The 14,381-nt window shown below is 42.9% G+C and overlaps 1 protein-coding gene across 2 annotated transcripts; it reads left to right on the top strand.

Moving 5' to 3' along the window:
* The first annotated feature begins 4,954 nt into the window (after positions 1-4,954).
* On the top strand, positions 4,955-14,090 carry UBE2B (ubiquitin conjugating enzyme E2 B). Of its 2 annotated transcripts, XM_053990997.1 has the most exons (6): positions 4,957-5,067; positions 8,210-8,290; positions 9,009-9,034; positions 10,068-10,157; positions 11,355-11,443; positions 12,213-14,090. In XM_053990997.1, exons 1-6 carry the CDS (start codon positions 5,024-5,026, stop codon positions 12,339-12,341), a joined length of 459 nt encoding a protein of 152 aa, XP_053846972.1. In that variant the 5' UTR covers positions 4,957-5,023; the 3' UTR covers positions 12,342-14,090. The 2 variants fall into 2 exon arrangements, with proteins under 2 accessions (XP_053846973.1, XP_053846972.1); XM_053990998.1 differs by lacking the exon at positions 10,068-10,157 and having other exon boundaries at positions 4,955-5,067.
* Positions 14,091-14,381: the final 291 nt, after the last annotated feature.

Here is a 14,381-nt window from a genome sequence, read left to right on the forward strand (position 1 = left end):
AAGTCTTTTCTTTCTGCTTAAATACATGAATCAGGTTAACAATATTCTTATGATGAAATCATTGTTGATAAAAGAAAAAAAACCACTTTCTACCATGGCTTTTTATTTCAGTTCATAGAGACTTCCTCTAAAAGGCTGACAACAAAAACTGTAATTTGCTTAATTAAAGACTGTCATTAATTTGAAAACACGCTAAAAGTCTTTGTTTCTGCTCCCTCGGCCTTCCTCCAATATTCTAACACATTTACCACATTACTTTTCATGGTGCATCTTCAAGCTCTGAACCAATACAGCAGCACCAGGAATACAGCAAAGAAAGGAGCAGCTCCTTTCATCAGCTTAAAAATATGCTCTTAAATGTGTTTTATTTACATTAATAAAGCATAAATAAGAACTCCTATATTAAAAGAATCAGTAAAAATACACTTTTTCACACTGAGGTCCATTTACCATTTAATTTTTACATTAGTAGCTGCTGATAATTTGAAGCAGTATTGGGTAACTACAAAGCTGGTTTTAACTCGATATAAAAGTATGTTATTTTAATTACACCTCCCCCCTTTTTTTTTAATTGTGGGCTACACTCTCAGTGATGCCAGGTCTCCTTAGTGCCACTAAGAGCCAGGACATCAGTCTGTGTTTAGAGGGACCTTTGAAGGAAGCTGAGGAACCCATATGGCAAAATGTGCCATTATCCCTAATTAAAAATTGATAAGAACTAAATTTTTAAAACATCCAGTTACTGCAAAGAGTGGAAATGGGATGGATATAAAGTACAGAAGTAAGAATCCAAATAAGTAAGAATCTAAATTTATAACCTTGTAATCTGACCACAAGTTATTGTTTCTGTACTTGGCAGGAGTTCAGTTAAATCTCAGCGAGCCGGTGTGTCCGGCAAGGAGAAAACCCCACCTGACCCACGCCCAGGCTGAAATTCTTGTGGACTTTTCAGAGGCAGAGGTCTGAACTCAAACTGAGCTTTTAGGGGAAGTCTCCGCCCCGCAGCCCCACAGTGCTGGAACATCTTTGCGAGGAAATGCTTGCGGACGATCCCGGTGGTGTTTGGGGTGGCACAGCGCACACACCGCCCCTGCCGCGGCCAATGCGCGCCGGGCACCTCGGGGAGGAACCGCGGCCCGGTGATGCAACCGGAGCTGGCAAAAGGCCCTGGGGAGGCTCGGGCACAGGGCGAGCTGGGATGTGAAAAATGCAGATTAAATGACTGGCTCTTCACAAATATTGAATTGAATACTATATGTGTTATGTTGGAAAGTTGTTTTGTAGTACTGTGTTAATCCTTTTAAAGTAGTGTGGTAAATATCGTTTTAGGCTATAGCATAATATTAAAATAGAAGCTATGTGATGTAAGATACCTTTTTGTGACCGGCACAAGGAATGGATAAGATAAGCAAGAATTCTTCTCATAGAGATAACAGCAACAAGCCAAAAAAAAAAAAAAAAAAATCCTATGACAAGATTTATTGCCTCTTTATCGGACCATACAGACTTCTTCCAGACACCCCAGAGCCAAAAGGATTGATTTATAAGATGAGGGGAGAAGCTGACAGAAAAATTCCTAGTTTGAAAGGAATATTTGCATCATGTATGAGATATATGAATATGCAACAGGCTATTGCTTTTAAGGGTTAATCCTTTGTTAGCGAGCCATTCTTTCTTGAGGAAAGCATTCGGACGTTCGTAATTCTTTGTTTTTTGTTGTCCTTTATTGTCCTAACTCTGATTGTCCAAATTCTTATTGCTCTAATTTTTATTACTGTTCTTTATAACTATTTTATTACTATTAAACTTTAAAAGTTTTTAGACAAGCGATTGGCGTTTTTCACATGGGAGAAGCCTCTCAGGCAGCTCTGCTGTCCCTCTCCCATGGCCGGGTGGGGCTGAGGACACGCAAGAGCTCCGGGATGGAAGCGCCCCCAGCAGCGCCCAGGCAGGACACCAGGAACTCACCCAGCTCACACACATCCTCTCGTGATGGGTCAAAGTTACCTTAGAAATTGTTTGGGTTTGTGAAATGCTGCACAAGAACCTAGTACTTACTCAAGATTAATATAGAATCTGCTGTAAAAATTAAAATAAAAAAATATATATAAACATATGAATACTATTTAAAAATACAATAATAATAAAAATATAACCCAAAATAGATAAAAATATTAAAATATTTTTTTAAATTACAAAAATGTCCTATCAAATGGCATTTAAAAAAAATAGAAATAAAAATTGGACTTGAAACAGCTTTCTGATCGGGAAGTTGTAATAGCCATCCCAGTATTATTCAGGAAGGAACACATTACTTTCTGTTCTAGACCACAGACTGTAAGGATGTTTTCCAAGTGTTTGAAGCACTGTTACAGAGGATAGCTTTAATGGTTACACAGAAAAAAACCTCTCCAGGAACCAAATGACAAAGTTAGTGTTGAAATTATTGTTTCCACTCATCTCTGGAAGCCAGTGTGTTACAAGTACATGATAAATTGAAAACATTTGAACTAAAATGCCCATAGTGACATTATAATGGCAGTGATGCATTTAAGTTCATTAAGCAAGGAAGTACTGGAAATAATTATCACCAGATACAAATCTAAAGTGGATATTTAGTGCAGATTTAATTTTGAGACATGTTAAACCACCTTTGCAAGGCCAGAACCTATATTTTATTGTTAGTTGGGACTGATTTTTTTTTAAAGTATCTTGGGATATATTACTTTTAAAACATATATGTACCATGCAATCAACAAAACAGAAATTGCACCTAGCTCTTCAGAGGAGGAAAAAAAAAAGCTTTTAATCTATTATTAAAACTACCAGCTCTACATGTTACTGCCAGGTAGGGTTAAAATATTCCATTAGATAACATCAATACACAGTTCCCCGGTGGTGTCAGAGGAGAAGAAACATTGTCCCTGATGAGACATTGCTGGAGAAGTTCCCAAGCCATGTGGAAACAACAAAATATTTCAGATTCACCTCCAGCTTGTGCTGGTGTTCCGTTTTTGTTTATTTCCCCGCACAGGCTGAGGGTGACTTGGGCTTCAAAGGGCAGAGAGCTGCCCTGGGCACAGGGGATGCCCTGTCTGGGCTTTGAAGCAGTGCCTGCTAATACTGAATTAATTAATGTTGTTAAGTGACCTTCATTTTGTGTACAGGTCCAAGCTTGCATTGGTTTTCAGATTGCTTTCTGCATTCCGAGTTAGCAGGAGCGAAATAAAAGCTGGATAAAGGTAAAGGAGCAGCAGTGGAATGAAAAATGGAACATGTGTGGTGGGAGGAGGAGGAGAGTCCAGAGGAAGGGATTGCTTGCCAGGAACCATTCCTCACTAGTGTGGGGAATAATGTTTTAGTGGCTGGGGTATTACAGTTTCCTATTACCAAGCCTTTTGGAAAAGCTTGCTCCAATGCAGTGCCAGGCTTTGTGAGAATTCCTCACTTTTGCCATCTGATTATTTTCACTAAGGTGGGATATTGAATTAAAGTGGTCTGAATAAATCTTTGCAGAGTTAAATCCCACCCCGTGTGAAATACAAATTCCTCTTCTAAATAACCCCGTCAGTGGTGCTGCTGCAGCAGGGCTGGCACTAACTTGGTGAAAAAGCAGTACTGAGCTTTGTGCTGTCAAACCCTGATGCTGTTCCACCACCTGGATGGCTGGAGGCAAAGGGAATGGGCAGGGGATGCAAACAGTGTTTATTTCTGTCATTTCATTATGAGTCCCATGATGTTTTGACCTCCTTAAATCATCTGAAAGAAAAGCAGGGACGCACATGTAACCACACAAATCCAAGTTCAGGGATAATTTCCAAGACTGCTTGTAAGAACTGGGTCACGGCTTCAAAGAGACCTGCTCTGTCTGTTGGAATAATGGGATTTTTAAAAAGGGCCGAGAGCCAGGACATCAGTCTGTATTTAGATGGAACTTCGAGAGATGCTGAGGGACCCATATCGCAAAATGGACCATTATCCCTAATTAAAATTTGATAAGAACTAAATTTTTAAAACATCCAGTTATTGCAAATAGGGGGAGTGAGCTGAATAGACAGCATAGAAGTAAGAATCTAAATGTACAACCTTGTAATCTGACCACGAGTAATTGTTTCTGTACTTTGCAGAAGTTTAGCTAAAACACAGTGAGCTGGTGTGTTTGGCAAGGAGAAAAACCCACCTGACCCCGCGCAGGCTGAAACGCTCCGAGAGCGCCGGGCAGCGCTGCTGCTCGCCCGGCCGGGCCCGCTGCGGCAATGCCGGCTGCGGCACTCCCGGCTCTCTCCCGGACCCTGTCCCGGTCCCTGTCCCGGTCCTTGTCCCGGCACTCCCGGCTCTCTCCCGGACCCTGTCCCGGTCCCTGTCCCGCCACTCCCGGCTCTCTCCCGGTCCCTGTCCCGGTCCCTGTCCCGGCAGTCCCGGCTCTCTCCCGGGCCCTGTCCCGGACCCTGTCCCGGCAGTCCCGGCTCTCTCCCGGTCCCTGTCCCGGCACTCCCGGCTCTGTCCCGGTGCCTGTTCCGGATCTCTCCCGGGCCCTGTCCCGGTCCCTGTCCCGCCACTCCCGGCTCTCTCCCGGGCCCTGTCCCGGTCCCTGTCCCGCCACTCCCGGCTCTCTCCCGGGCCCTGTCCCGGTCCCTGTCCTGGCACTCCCGGCTCTCTCCCGGTCCCTCTTCCCGGTCCCTGTCGCGGCAGTCCCGGCTCTCTCCCGGTCCCTGTCCCGGTCCCTGTCCCGGCAGTCCCGGCTCTCTCCCAGACCCTGTCCTGGCACTCCCGGTCCCTGTCCCGGTCCCTGTCCCGGTCCCTTTCCCGGTGCCTCTCCCCAAACTCCGCCGACCGCGGAGCCGCGCGCACCCGCCTCCCCCCACACCCCCCCCCGCGCGGCGCGATGGTGCGGTCCCGCCCCCCCCCGGGCCGGCGCAATGGTGCGGCCGGCGCCGGCCCCGCCCCGCGCGCGGAGCCGCCATTGCGGGTTGTTTGTGCGGGCGCAGCGAGCGCGGGCGGGAGGCGGCGCCGCGGCTCCGCCATGTCCACCCCGGCGCGCCGCCGCCTGATGCGCGACTTCAAGAGGTGAGCGGGGCCCGGGCCCACCGCCGCCCCGCGCCTTTGTGCCGGGCCCGGGGCTGGCACCGAGCCCCCCCGGGCAGGGGCGCGCCCCGCGGGGAGCGGCAGTGCCAGGGGGAGCGGGGGCACCGCCGGGGGAGCGCGGGGTCCCGCCGGGCAGCGCCGGCTTTGTTCGAGCCGCCTCGCCCGGGCGCCGACGGCTGGGGGCGTCTGAGGATAGAGGTTGGAGCGGTGGCTGCGGACCGGGGCGGCCCGGCAGCGCCCGCGGGGTCGGGGCGCCGGGCTGGCGGGGGGGACGCGGGCGCTGCCGGGCCCGGCTCGGCTCGGCTCGGCTCGGCTCGGCTCGGCTCGGCTCGGCTCGGCTGGCACGGCCGTGCCCGTGCTGGCCCGCACCCCGCCGAGCGCGGCGGCTCCCCGCAGGCTCCGGCTTTGGAATAGCTCAGGCGGAATTCAGAAGTGTTCCAGGCTTGTTGGGTCGGAGGGTCTCTCTGAAAAGAAGTTCGTTTTGATAGGCGCCTGAAAACGAAGCGCAGAGAATTGGCGAGCGCTTCGTTCGTATGTAATAAGAACCCAAATGACCTTTAATGTTTATATGCACAATCATGTGATACCGTGTTTAAAGTTTGCAATCATTAAGAATCTTGTGTAATATGTGCGAACTGCTAAAGGAGCAGTTATTAGTTGCACTCTTTTAAATGTTAATGACTGAACCACTGACTCTGGAATAAATTATTTCCAGTCTGACACGTAAACATACTTAGAACAGAGTGTGGAAAAGGGTGGGAGGTTTCCTTGTAAGATGTACAGTAAGAGTTCTCCAGACTGGGTCACTCAGGAGTACTTGGAGGTGAGTCAGCTTAGATAGTGTCTCTTTTTTTAGCATAGCTATGTTATACCAGGCCCTGAAAACACTTCAGTAAACACTTGACGTGTATTGTAGTTGCTTTACGTGGCTGCACGTAAAGCAGCAGCGACAAAAGCCTGATTCGTGAATCTAGAAGCAGTAGGAGGTTTTTGGGAAGTGGAGCCCTCCCCTGCTGTTGTGTGAGTGTTGGTGTTTGTTAAGTGGGTGTTGCTTGATTCCTGTTCAAATCAAAACAGGATATTCAGACTTTTTATTGTATTTGGTTACACAGATGAACCAGTGATTTTTTTTTTTCAGGCTGACTGCCTCAATTTTTCAAGATTGCAATCAGATGTGGGTTTATGCCTTTATATTCCTACAAGGACTGGTTTAATAATTTTGAAATTAAGGCTGGAGAGAAGACTCTAAAGCTTCTAAAGTGGAAAAATATAACCAAGTAGACAATGTAAATCAAATCTATTAGTCATATATATAGCAACTTAGGTATTCCAAAACTTAAGTAACTTTTTCATGTCAGTTTTTGTTTTTCTCTACTCTTTTGTGCTGCAATTTATGTATTTGTTTCTTATGTTATTTGTACTTCATACTGAAAGAACAGACGGTGTGCTGTGAACTCTGATTCACTTCAGTAAATATAAACTGCTTTTGCATACTGTGATTGTCAGGAGCGGTCAAGAGAGAAGAGTTCAGCAGATTTCTTACCTCCTCTAATTTGTTTGAATAAACTAAAAGAAATAAAAGGTTATTTATTTACTTTGCTGATAAAAAGGGAATACTAAAACCACATTTTTCCTGCTGTTTAGGACTTTCAGGATTAGTCCTATTTGTAGTCCTTGCCAGATCCTTTCTGTAGTTAGACTCTCTGACAAGTAGGGTGCACACGTGCTTTGAAGTTGATCTAAAAACCAAAGTCATCTCCCAGATGCATTTGTCAGGCTAATGCTCAGGCACTGCTGCTGGCCTGCAGCCTGGCTGTCACGTAGGAAGAAATCCTGTTCCTGCTTTCCCTGACCAAAATAGTAGGTGGTTTATGCTGTTGATACTCAGCTGTCTGGACTGTGTGTGCTCAAAGAGCAGAGATGTAAACACAGAATTTAAAGGGGCTCTGGGCTGCTCTGTAGGGCAGCACCACTGCTCAGCATCCTTGGACAACACATGGTGTTACCCGAGGCTGAGGCAATGCAAGTGCAGGGAGGATTGCCTGGCTGTGCTGCAGACAGCTCTCAATAAATCTGCATTTGCATATGGCATTTAGTGAGAATTTGTCCCTTGGTCTGCAGAGCTTTTTGTAGTGACTTGTTTATAAGTGTGCTGTGATATTATCAAACCTCATGGTAACACTCAAGAGTTGTTTGTGACACAAGGGCAGTCACTACATTTTCCTTATTCTTGCATAACTCCGGTGGCAAAACAGGTGAGGGGAGTAGGAGCTGTCACTGAGGGGCTTTGAGCAGGTGGATTGATTGGGGCCTGCTGGTGTACATTCATCAGGGTCTTGTGATCCTTAATATGGATCAGTGATGGGCAGAGGGGGGCATTTGGATCCTGCCCTTTGGCTGCAGTACATATTTCTGTTTGTGAGGCTTTCAGTAGGTAACATGCTTTTCCCTAGTCCAAGGATTAAGGAACTAAAAATAATTTCACATGTTCCTGTAATTGCTTTAGAGATAAACACATTTGTGGGACTGGTAAGAGGGAGTAGCAGCACACAGGTTTCCCCTTTGCTCCCTTTTGAAGCAGTCAGCTTGTCAGTCGAAATAGGCTTATACCTATTAACCACCTATAGTGGCTTTAGCCACTTGTCATGCACGGATCTGGGTATGCAGGAAAAGCTCCACTGACGGCCCCTTGCCTTGAGTCCCAGCAAGAGTGCTCTGTGTTTGTGTGTCACTGCCTGGATTTCAGCTCTTGGTTGTGGCTGCAGCTTGTTCTCCTCTTCACTGTGGCAGCCAGCAGCAATTGCTCTCTCATAGTTCACAGTGTAGCACCATAAATCCCAGCTGTCCATGGTGCTATAAGTTATTCTTACAGTTAATCCTTTGCTCCCTGAACACTTAATCAGACCTCTTGTGCCCTTGTGTCTCAGTGTAAAACATGAGAAAATCTTGATGTGTGTTGCCTTCTAGGACTGTCTTTCAGAGTGTTGATAGTCTGCATGTAATGCTTTATGTATTCTCTGATCTGGAATGAGAAAATATTTATAAAATGTGGATATTACTGGTAAGTTATATCTGCAAGTGGAAGTATTTCATATATTTGACTTGTGATTCTATGTATTCTTAGATTGCAAGAAGACCCTCCTGTGGGTGTCAGTGGTGCACCATCTGAGAATAACATAATGCAATGGAATGCAGTTATATTTGGGTAAGTTTTTGATCATTATGAAATATGGTATTAGAGGGCTAAATATGACAACCTGGTGTTTGTTTTTAGTTATTCTCTTGTTTCATGTATGTAAATTCAGTAAACTTTTTAAAATGGCCAAGTGTTATGCTAAAAATCTCTTTTCAGAGATAATGGGGAATGGTTAGGAAGGAAAAAAAAATAAATTCTTAATTTGTTTAGCTTTGTTCTTGAATAAAGCTTGCATGTGGCTCAATAATAAATTATACTGTGTTATGAAAAAGCAGAATTCCTCTTTAAAGTACCTAAGTGCCACATGTTCTCAGCCATTAAGTGCAGATGTATTAGGGATTGAAATGAATCCTAGTAGGACAAGGTACAGGATCTTTCTGAGAAGTTACATTATGTATCCTGTGGAAGAGGAGGTGACAGTATCCTTTCCTAAAACTGAAGTGTGCTTCCTAATAATCTGCTCATTTGTTCCAATCTAGTCACTTAAAGGCATATGTATTGTTTGGGATGATGATAAAGTAGATACCCCAAATAGAAGGTGTCTATGGGACGTGTCTTAGATATAACAAAGCTCTCAGAGATTACCTATGGATGCTTCTCTAATGATTTAAATTATTGCTTCTGTCTGTATCTTGGAGAGGATGAGAAAGAAGATATACATTTATTGTACCTGTGTGGAAGTAGGTAATGATCAATTTAACTGGAGTTTCTTTTTAAAACCTTTCAGGCCAGAAGGGACACCTTTTGAAGATGGTAAGTTGCTAACTTTTGTATCCTTTCTTATTCTAATAAACGTTGCCAGTACTAACATTATTCTGCTTTTGAAAAATAATAGATGTTATCTGTGTATAATTTGAAAGAAACCAAGTAAGTGAAGCCATGAGGCTTGTTGGCTATAAAAATATGTATCTTGATCTAAGCAGTGTCTCCTCACACTGGCTTATGGTTGGTTAGAAAGCTATGAAGCAATGCTTCTATCAAGGCTCTTTCATACATGCCTGCAAGAGCTTTTAGAAGGGCTTATTGGACTGACACTGCCAGGTGTGTTTGCACATCTCTTTAGCTGAGCTCAACAAGAGCTTTTCTCGTTTCATCTTTTGGCATGTTTGATTCATCACTGTTCTCCTAATGAAGAACAGGTGAAAAACCTTTTAGGTGTTCTCAATATAGATCTCAGTGAGGTTGAGGGAATCCCAAATTTGTACATAAACATGAAAGCTAGTGTGTAATGACCCTCCCTTAGGCATATGTGGAATAATGAGTTTAATAATTATAGTATTATTGCAGTAATTGGCAGCAGATGGGTTTTTCTCTGTGTTGGGTTGGAGGAATTACAGTAAATTATTCACTGATCCATAACAAAGGTTTTCAGTGAATCAGTTGTGAGCTCCAAAGACTGAGATTGCTGATTATGAAATTCCAGTGTTTCTTTGCTGGCATCACAATGCCTTCTTAATGAAACGCCTTAAAGTCACCCAAGTCCATGGAGCCAGCATACCTGGGTCATGGAAAAGTGGGATAATGTTGGATAAGGCTGCCTTTGCCATGTATGCAGTGAGTCTCCAAGCTTCTACCCAACCACTACTGCTGGGTTTATTACTCAGTAGTTCCATAGTTCCATTATCACTTGAAATATATGAAAAGCAATCAGATTCACTGTTGCTTTTTCAGATAATGGTGAGGAGAAATGCTGGTCATGCAGCACATAAATTAGTTAATTATCTATGTTCCTGGATATGGTCTTTTGTTGTTAGTTATCTGATTGTATTTATCTTTGTTTGGACAGGTACTTTTAAACTAGTAATAGAATTTTCTGAAGAATATCCAAATAAGCCTCCAACTGTTAGGTTTTTATCAAAAATGTTCCATCCAAATGGTGAGTAAACCATCTTTATTTAGCTGTAATACTCATTAAATATTAGAATGTGGTCATGCATTCTCTGAAGCTCCAGAATGCTTAATCTCTCTTCACTGCCATCTCCTAAGTAGATGTCTAGGACAGCAACTGCTTGATGAAAAATTGAGAGTTATGAAGCTATTAAGAAGCAGCTATCTGCCTCTTACTAATCAATATGTAGCCTCAGTAGCAAAGCCTGTGAGTATTTTCAGCAGCAGCTGCATTTAGGTTGGTTTAAAGAGGCAGTTCTGGCTGCACTTTCCTGTCCCCTTCCATGTAACAGCAGCCGTGTCTGTGCAGCCACAGCATGAGCTGCAGGGAACTGATGGGGCCGAGTGTTAATTATTCCTGCCAGGTGAGGTTTCACCCGAGTCCCTGCTTTCATCTGGTGCTCTGTGTCTACCAGGACCAGCACAGGGAAGAAAATGAGGATGCTCAGTCGTAGAGGAGGTGTCTGACTCCATCTCATTGATGAGGGCAGCTATGAGAGTGCACTGTGCTGCCTCCCCCAGCACTGATAGGTTTTGCTGAGTGCAGGAAAAAAAACTGCCTGCTGCTCCTCTGTAGAAATTACGCCTCACATACTGTGCAGCCCAGTTTGTCTCTGCCACAAGGTCTGTAATTTGTTGGGAACAAGCTGGAAGACAAGGGTGTAGAAGTTTGAGCAGTAAGTCCCAGGTTCATGTGAACTCCATAATACTGAGAGGTATCCAGACAGAAGTAGGATTTCAGGCACTTTTCCTTATTTTCTGCTGTCTGCCTTGGTGCCTCTCATAGTGAGTGTAGAGTGTGTGAAAATGGGGTAGGAGCTGCCCCTGCTCGTGGAGTGATGGTGTGAGTGCTTCCAGTCCTGCAGTGGAGGCCTTGCTGCTCTCTGGGAGGCCTCTCCGCTGTGACAGTGTGGGTCAGTCACGCTGCAGGAGAAGGACACCAAATCTGCCTGTTGCTGTGCTAATGCCATAATCTTCAGACTTTCCTTCTTTCCCTCTTAGGTGTTCTGTTAATTTCAGTAATAAATCTTCAAAGTATGTGTCAAGCCACAGAAGATGGTGAGACAAACTGCTGTCCTCTTTCCTAAAGCATTAATCTAAGCAGAGACTGAATTGGAACAATAACTGCCCTGAACAGTGCCATAAATCTGACAGTTTCTAAGTGATACCTGTGTTGTATTTACAGTGTATGCAGATGGCAGCATATGTTTAGATATTCTTCAGAATCGCTGGAGTCCAACATACGATGTTTCATCTATTTTAACTTCAATTCAGGTAACTTGGCATCTGTTTTACCAAATAATTATGTTATTGTTGGTCTCTATTCCAGAATTCACAGCTCAGTGATGGGGATAACCAGGTATCTGTATCAAAGGGAGCTGCAAATCCGTATGAGCTAAGCAGGACTTTTAGATCAAATAAAAACAAAAGATGCTACATAATCGCTAATTCTGAGATACAAAACTGCCATTATATATTTTTGCACAGGAAAGCAGTTACTGGTTAGTGTTCATTTTTAACTGTTTTTACTCAAGATAGGATATCAGATGCAGAAATTTTCCTCGTGTTTGAAACATTTAACTTTACTGTGAAGCCCTCAAAGGGACAATATTGCTGAAACACACTACTTGGAATAAGTAAAAATGGCCTAACACAGTGGAAATACGCAATTCTTTTGCTTCTGTGTAATTGTTCTAATTTTTCAGCAGTGATGTTTTATAGGAGACATCTCAGCCCCTCTTTAGTCCTGAATGACAGTATAATGTAATTACCAAATAGTCATTTAGCTCCATAGTGCTGACTAGCACAAACTGTCTCTGGTTTGTGAAGCTACAAGTGTGTGCAGCACTGATGCTTAGGCAGGGTGTAATTTGGGGGTCAGTAATGTAATTAGGGGTGCCTAACCATGAGTTTAACTAGGTTTTTTAACTGGGCCGTTCTGAGTTGTCTGCCTATGAAACACATTTGACTTGAAAGTAAGTTGATTTTTTTCTTGATTTACATGTGGTGGTTTGTCTCACATTATGTTTTCCCCTTTTTCCAGTCTCTGCTTGATGAACCCAATCCAAACAGTCCAGCAAACAGTCAGGCAGCACAACTTTACCAGGAGAACAAACGTGAATATGAGAAAAGAGTTTCAGCTATTGTCGAACAAAGTTGGAATGATTCGTAACAGCTGCTGTGTTACTCTCCATCCTCATAATCATTATGTACAATTTAACTCTCAATAGAAAGGCTACCAGAAATTTCAAGTGCCACAGTTCTATGAATTTGCATAAAAACTCATTTGCAAACAAAATTAAGCCCTCCAGTTTAGGGAAAGCTAAAAGCTTGTGTATCTCAATTAACGTCCTTTTTATTGCATGGTAAGAACTAAGTTATTGCTACATAAATTTGTAATATATCCTATTTGTATTTTTTTTCCAAGTGTATAATGTTGGTGTGGAGTTTTCATGACAGAATATACACATTTTGTAAATCTGTACTTTTTCAAATATTGAATGCCTTATTTTTGAATTCTTTAGATTTTTAAATTGGAGAAAAGCACTTAAAAACGTTTTTATATATGAATATTTCATGTAAAACTGTTAAATACATAACCTTAGTGCAAGACATTCTGCTCTCACTCTACTTTTTCCAAGGGCTCATTTTTTGTCCATGCTGTTGATACCCTGCACTTTACAAACAGAAAAGTTAATCCAAGATGCAGCTGTCTTCATGGCATGTCTTTGCTTCTGCACCACAGCTTGACTTGATTCTGTGTGTCCTCAGTTGTATGAGGAAGAGACATTTTGGTAGCTGCCAATTACAAATGGGGAAACAGATGTAACTATTTTGCTAAAAGTCCCACCTTAAACCAGCAGCAGAGTTGCAGACATAACCTGGATGAGCAGGTTTGGTGATAACGTATTCTAATAAGTTTTATTTTTCCAAAATATTGTATTTTACAAACCTGGAAAATGTTGTCATCTAAATCTGTCCTATATTCACATAGTAATACCGTAATGTAGTTTAGAATATCTTCTAATAATTAAAGAGGTTTCCCGTTAGTTTCCCTTGCGGGTAGGGTAAAAATTAATCACCAACAAAAGAAAACATGCCTGCAGACTTAATGGAGTTACTCTTTAAAGCTGGACTGTGTACTGTGTGGTCAGGTCTCATGTCTGTATCACAGAGGCTCCATATATTCTTAAATTGACAGTTTAAAGAACTTTGGCTTTGTTTTTGTAAGTGTTGATGTGGTGGTAATTTCTTACTGTATTCTGTAAACCAGGCTAGCTGACTACAGTAAAGAATTAAGCCATTTTTTTCTCTCAGCATTAAAATTGTAACAGCTTTTCATAATTCCAGCCAGCATTATGTATATATTAAACTCCCCAAATCCCATACCAACATACAGCTCAGTGGTGCCTAAAAAGCAATAGAAATGGATTTCACCTGGAAAAGAAAGTGTTGTTTATTTGCAGCAGTCATTACTAGAAGTTATTCTCAATGCACTGAGACAAGAATATCAATTTACACCTCACACCTGCTTGCAAAGGTCTGTGGTTTCTAGGAGCAGCACTCAGGTTTAGAAATGGCACTCAGAATACTGTCAAGCCAGACTCCTTGTGTAGCTTGTGGAGTAAAACTGCTGTGCCTTGGATAAGCATTAGTGTACAAAGGCTCAGAAAATATCAATGCTATGTAATAACTTTGCTCTCATTGAGTCAGTTTACTTTCCTTGAATTGCTGAATTTGTGTTTAAGAATTTTTCAATCTATGTCTGATTAATAACAGAAACTCCAAAGGATCCAATTTGCTTTTGGTTGTGGTGAAGTTACAGTAACACTGGCAAAGTGGTGCTACGTGGCTTAAAACATCAATGCAAAGATTTTTGTGTTCATAAATATAACATAGAAAAGCTTCCTCGTTCTAAGAATTAATCTAAACTTTGATTTTATTTTTTTTTAATTTGCTGCCTCTTTCAGTATTTTTGTTCCTTTGACGTGTGCATGAGCTGAGATTTGCTGTTCATTAACGTTCACATTAATTTGATTTTTCCTGAACAGCCAGTTTGGCCCAGTTATAGATTGATGACACTCAGAATGTATTTTTGTGTCTCTGGGATGTGTAAGAAAAAAAATCGGAGCAGAAGGGGGTTTAATTAATGATGGGCACTGCAGGCTGCCTGTGCTGGGACCCACACTGTTCAGGGACAGGTGTTTCTGAA

This window comes from Vidua macroura, chromosome 15, assembly GCF_024509145.1.
Source record: "Vidua macroura isolate BioBank_ID:100142 chromosome 15, ASM2450914v1, whole genome shotgun sequence".
Classification (NCBI taxonomy): domain Eukaryota; kingdom Metazoa; phylum Chordata; class Aves; order Passeriformes; family Viduidae; genus Vidua; species Vidua macroura.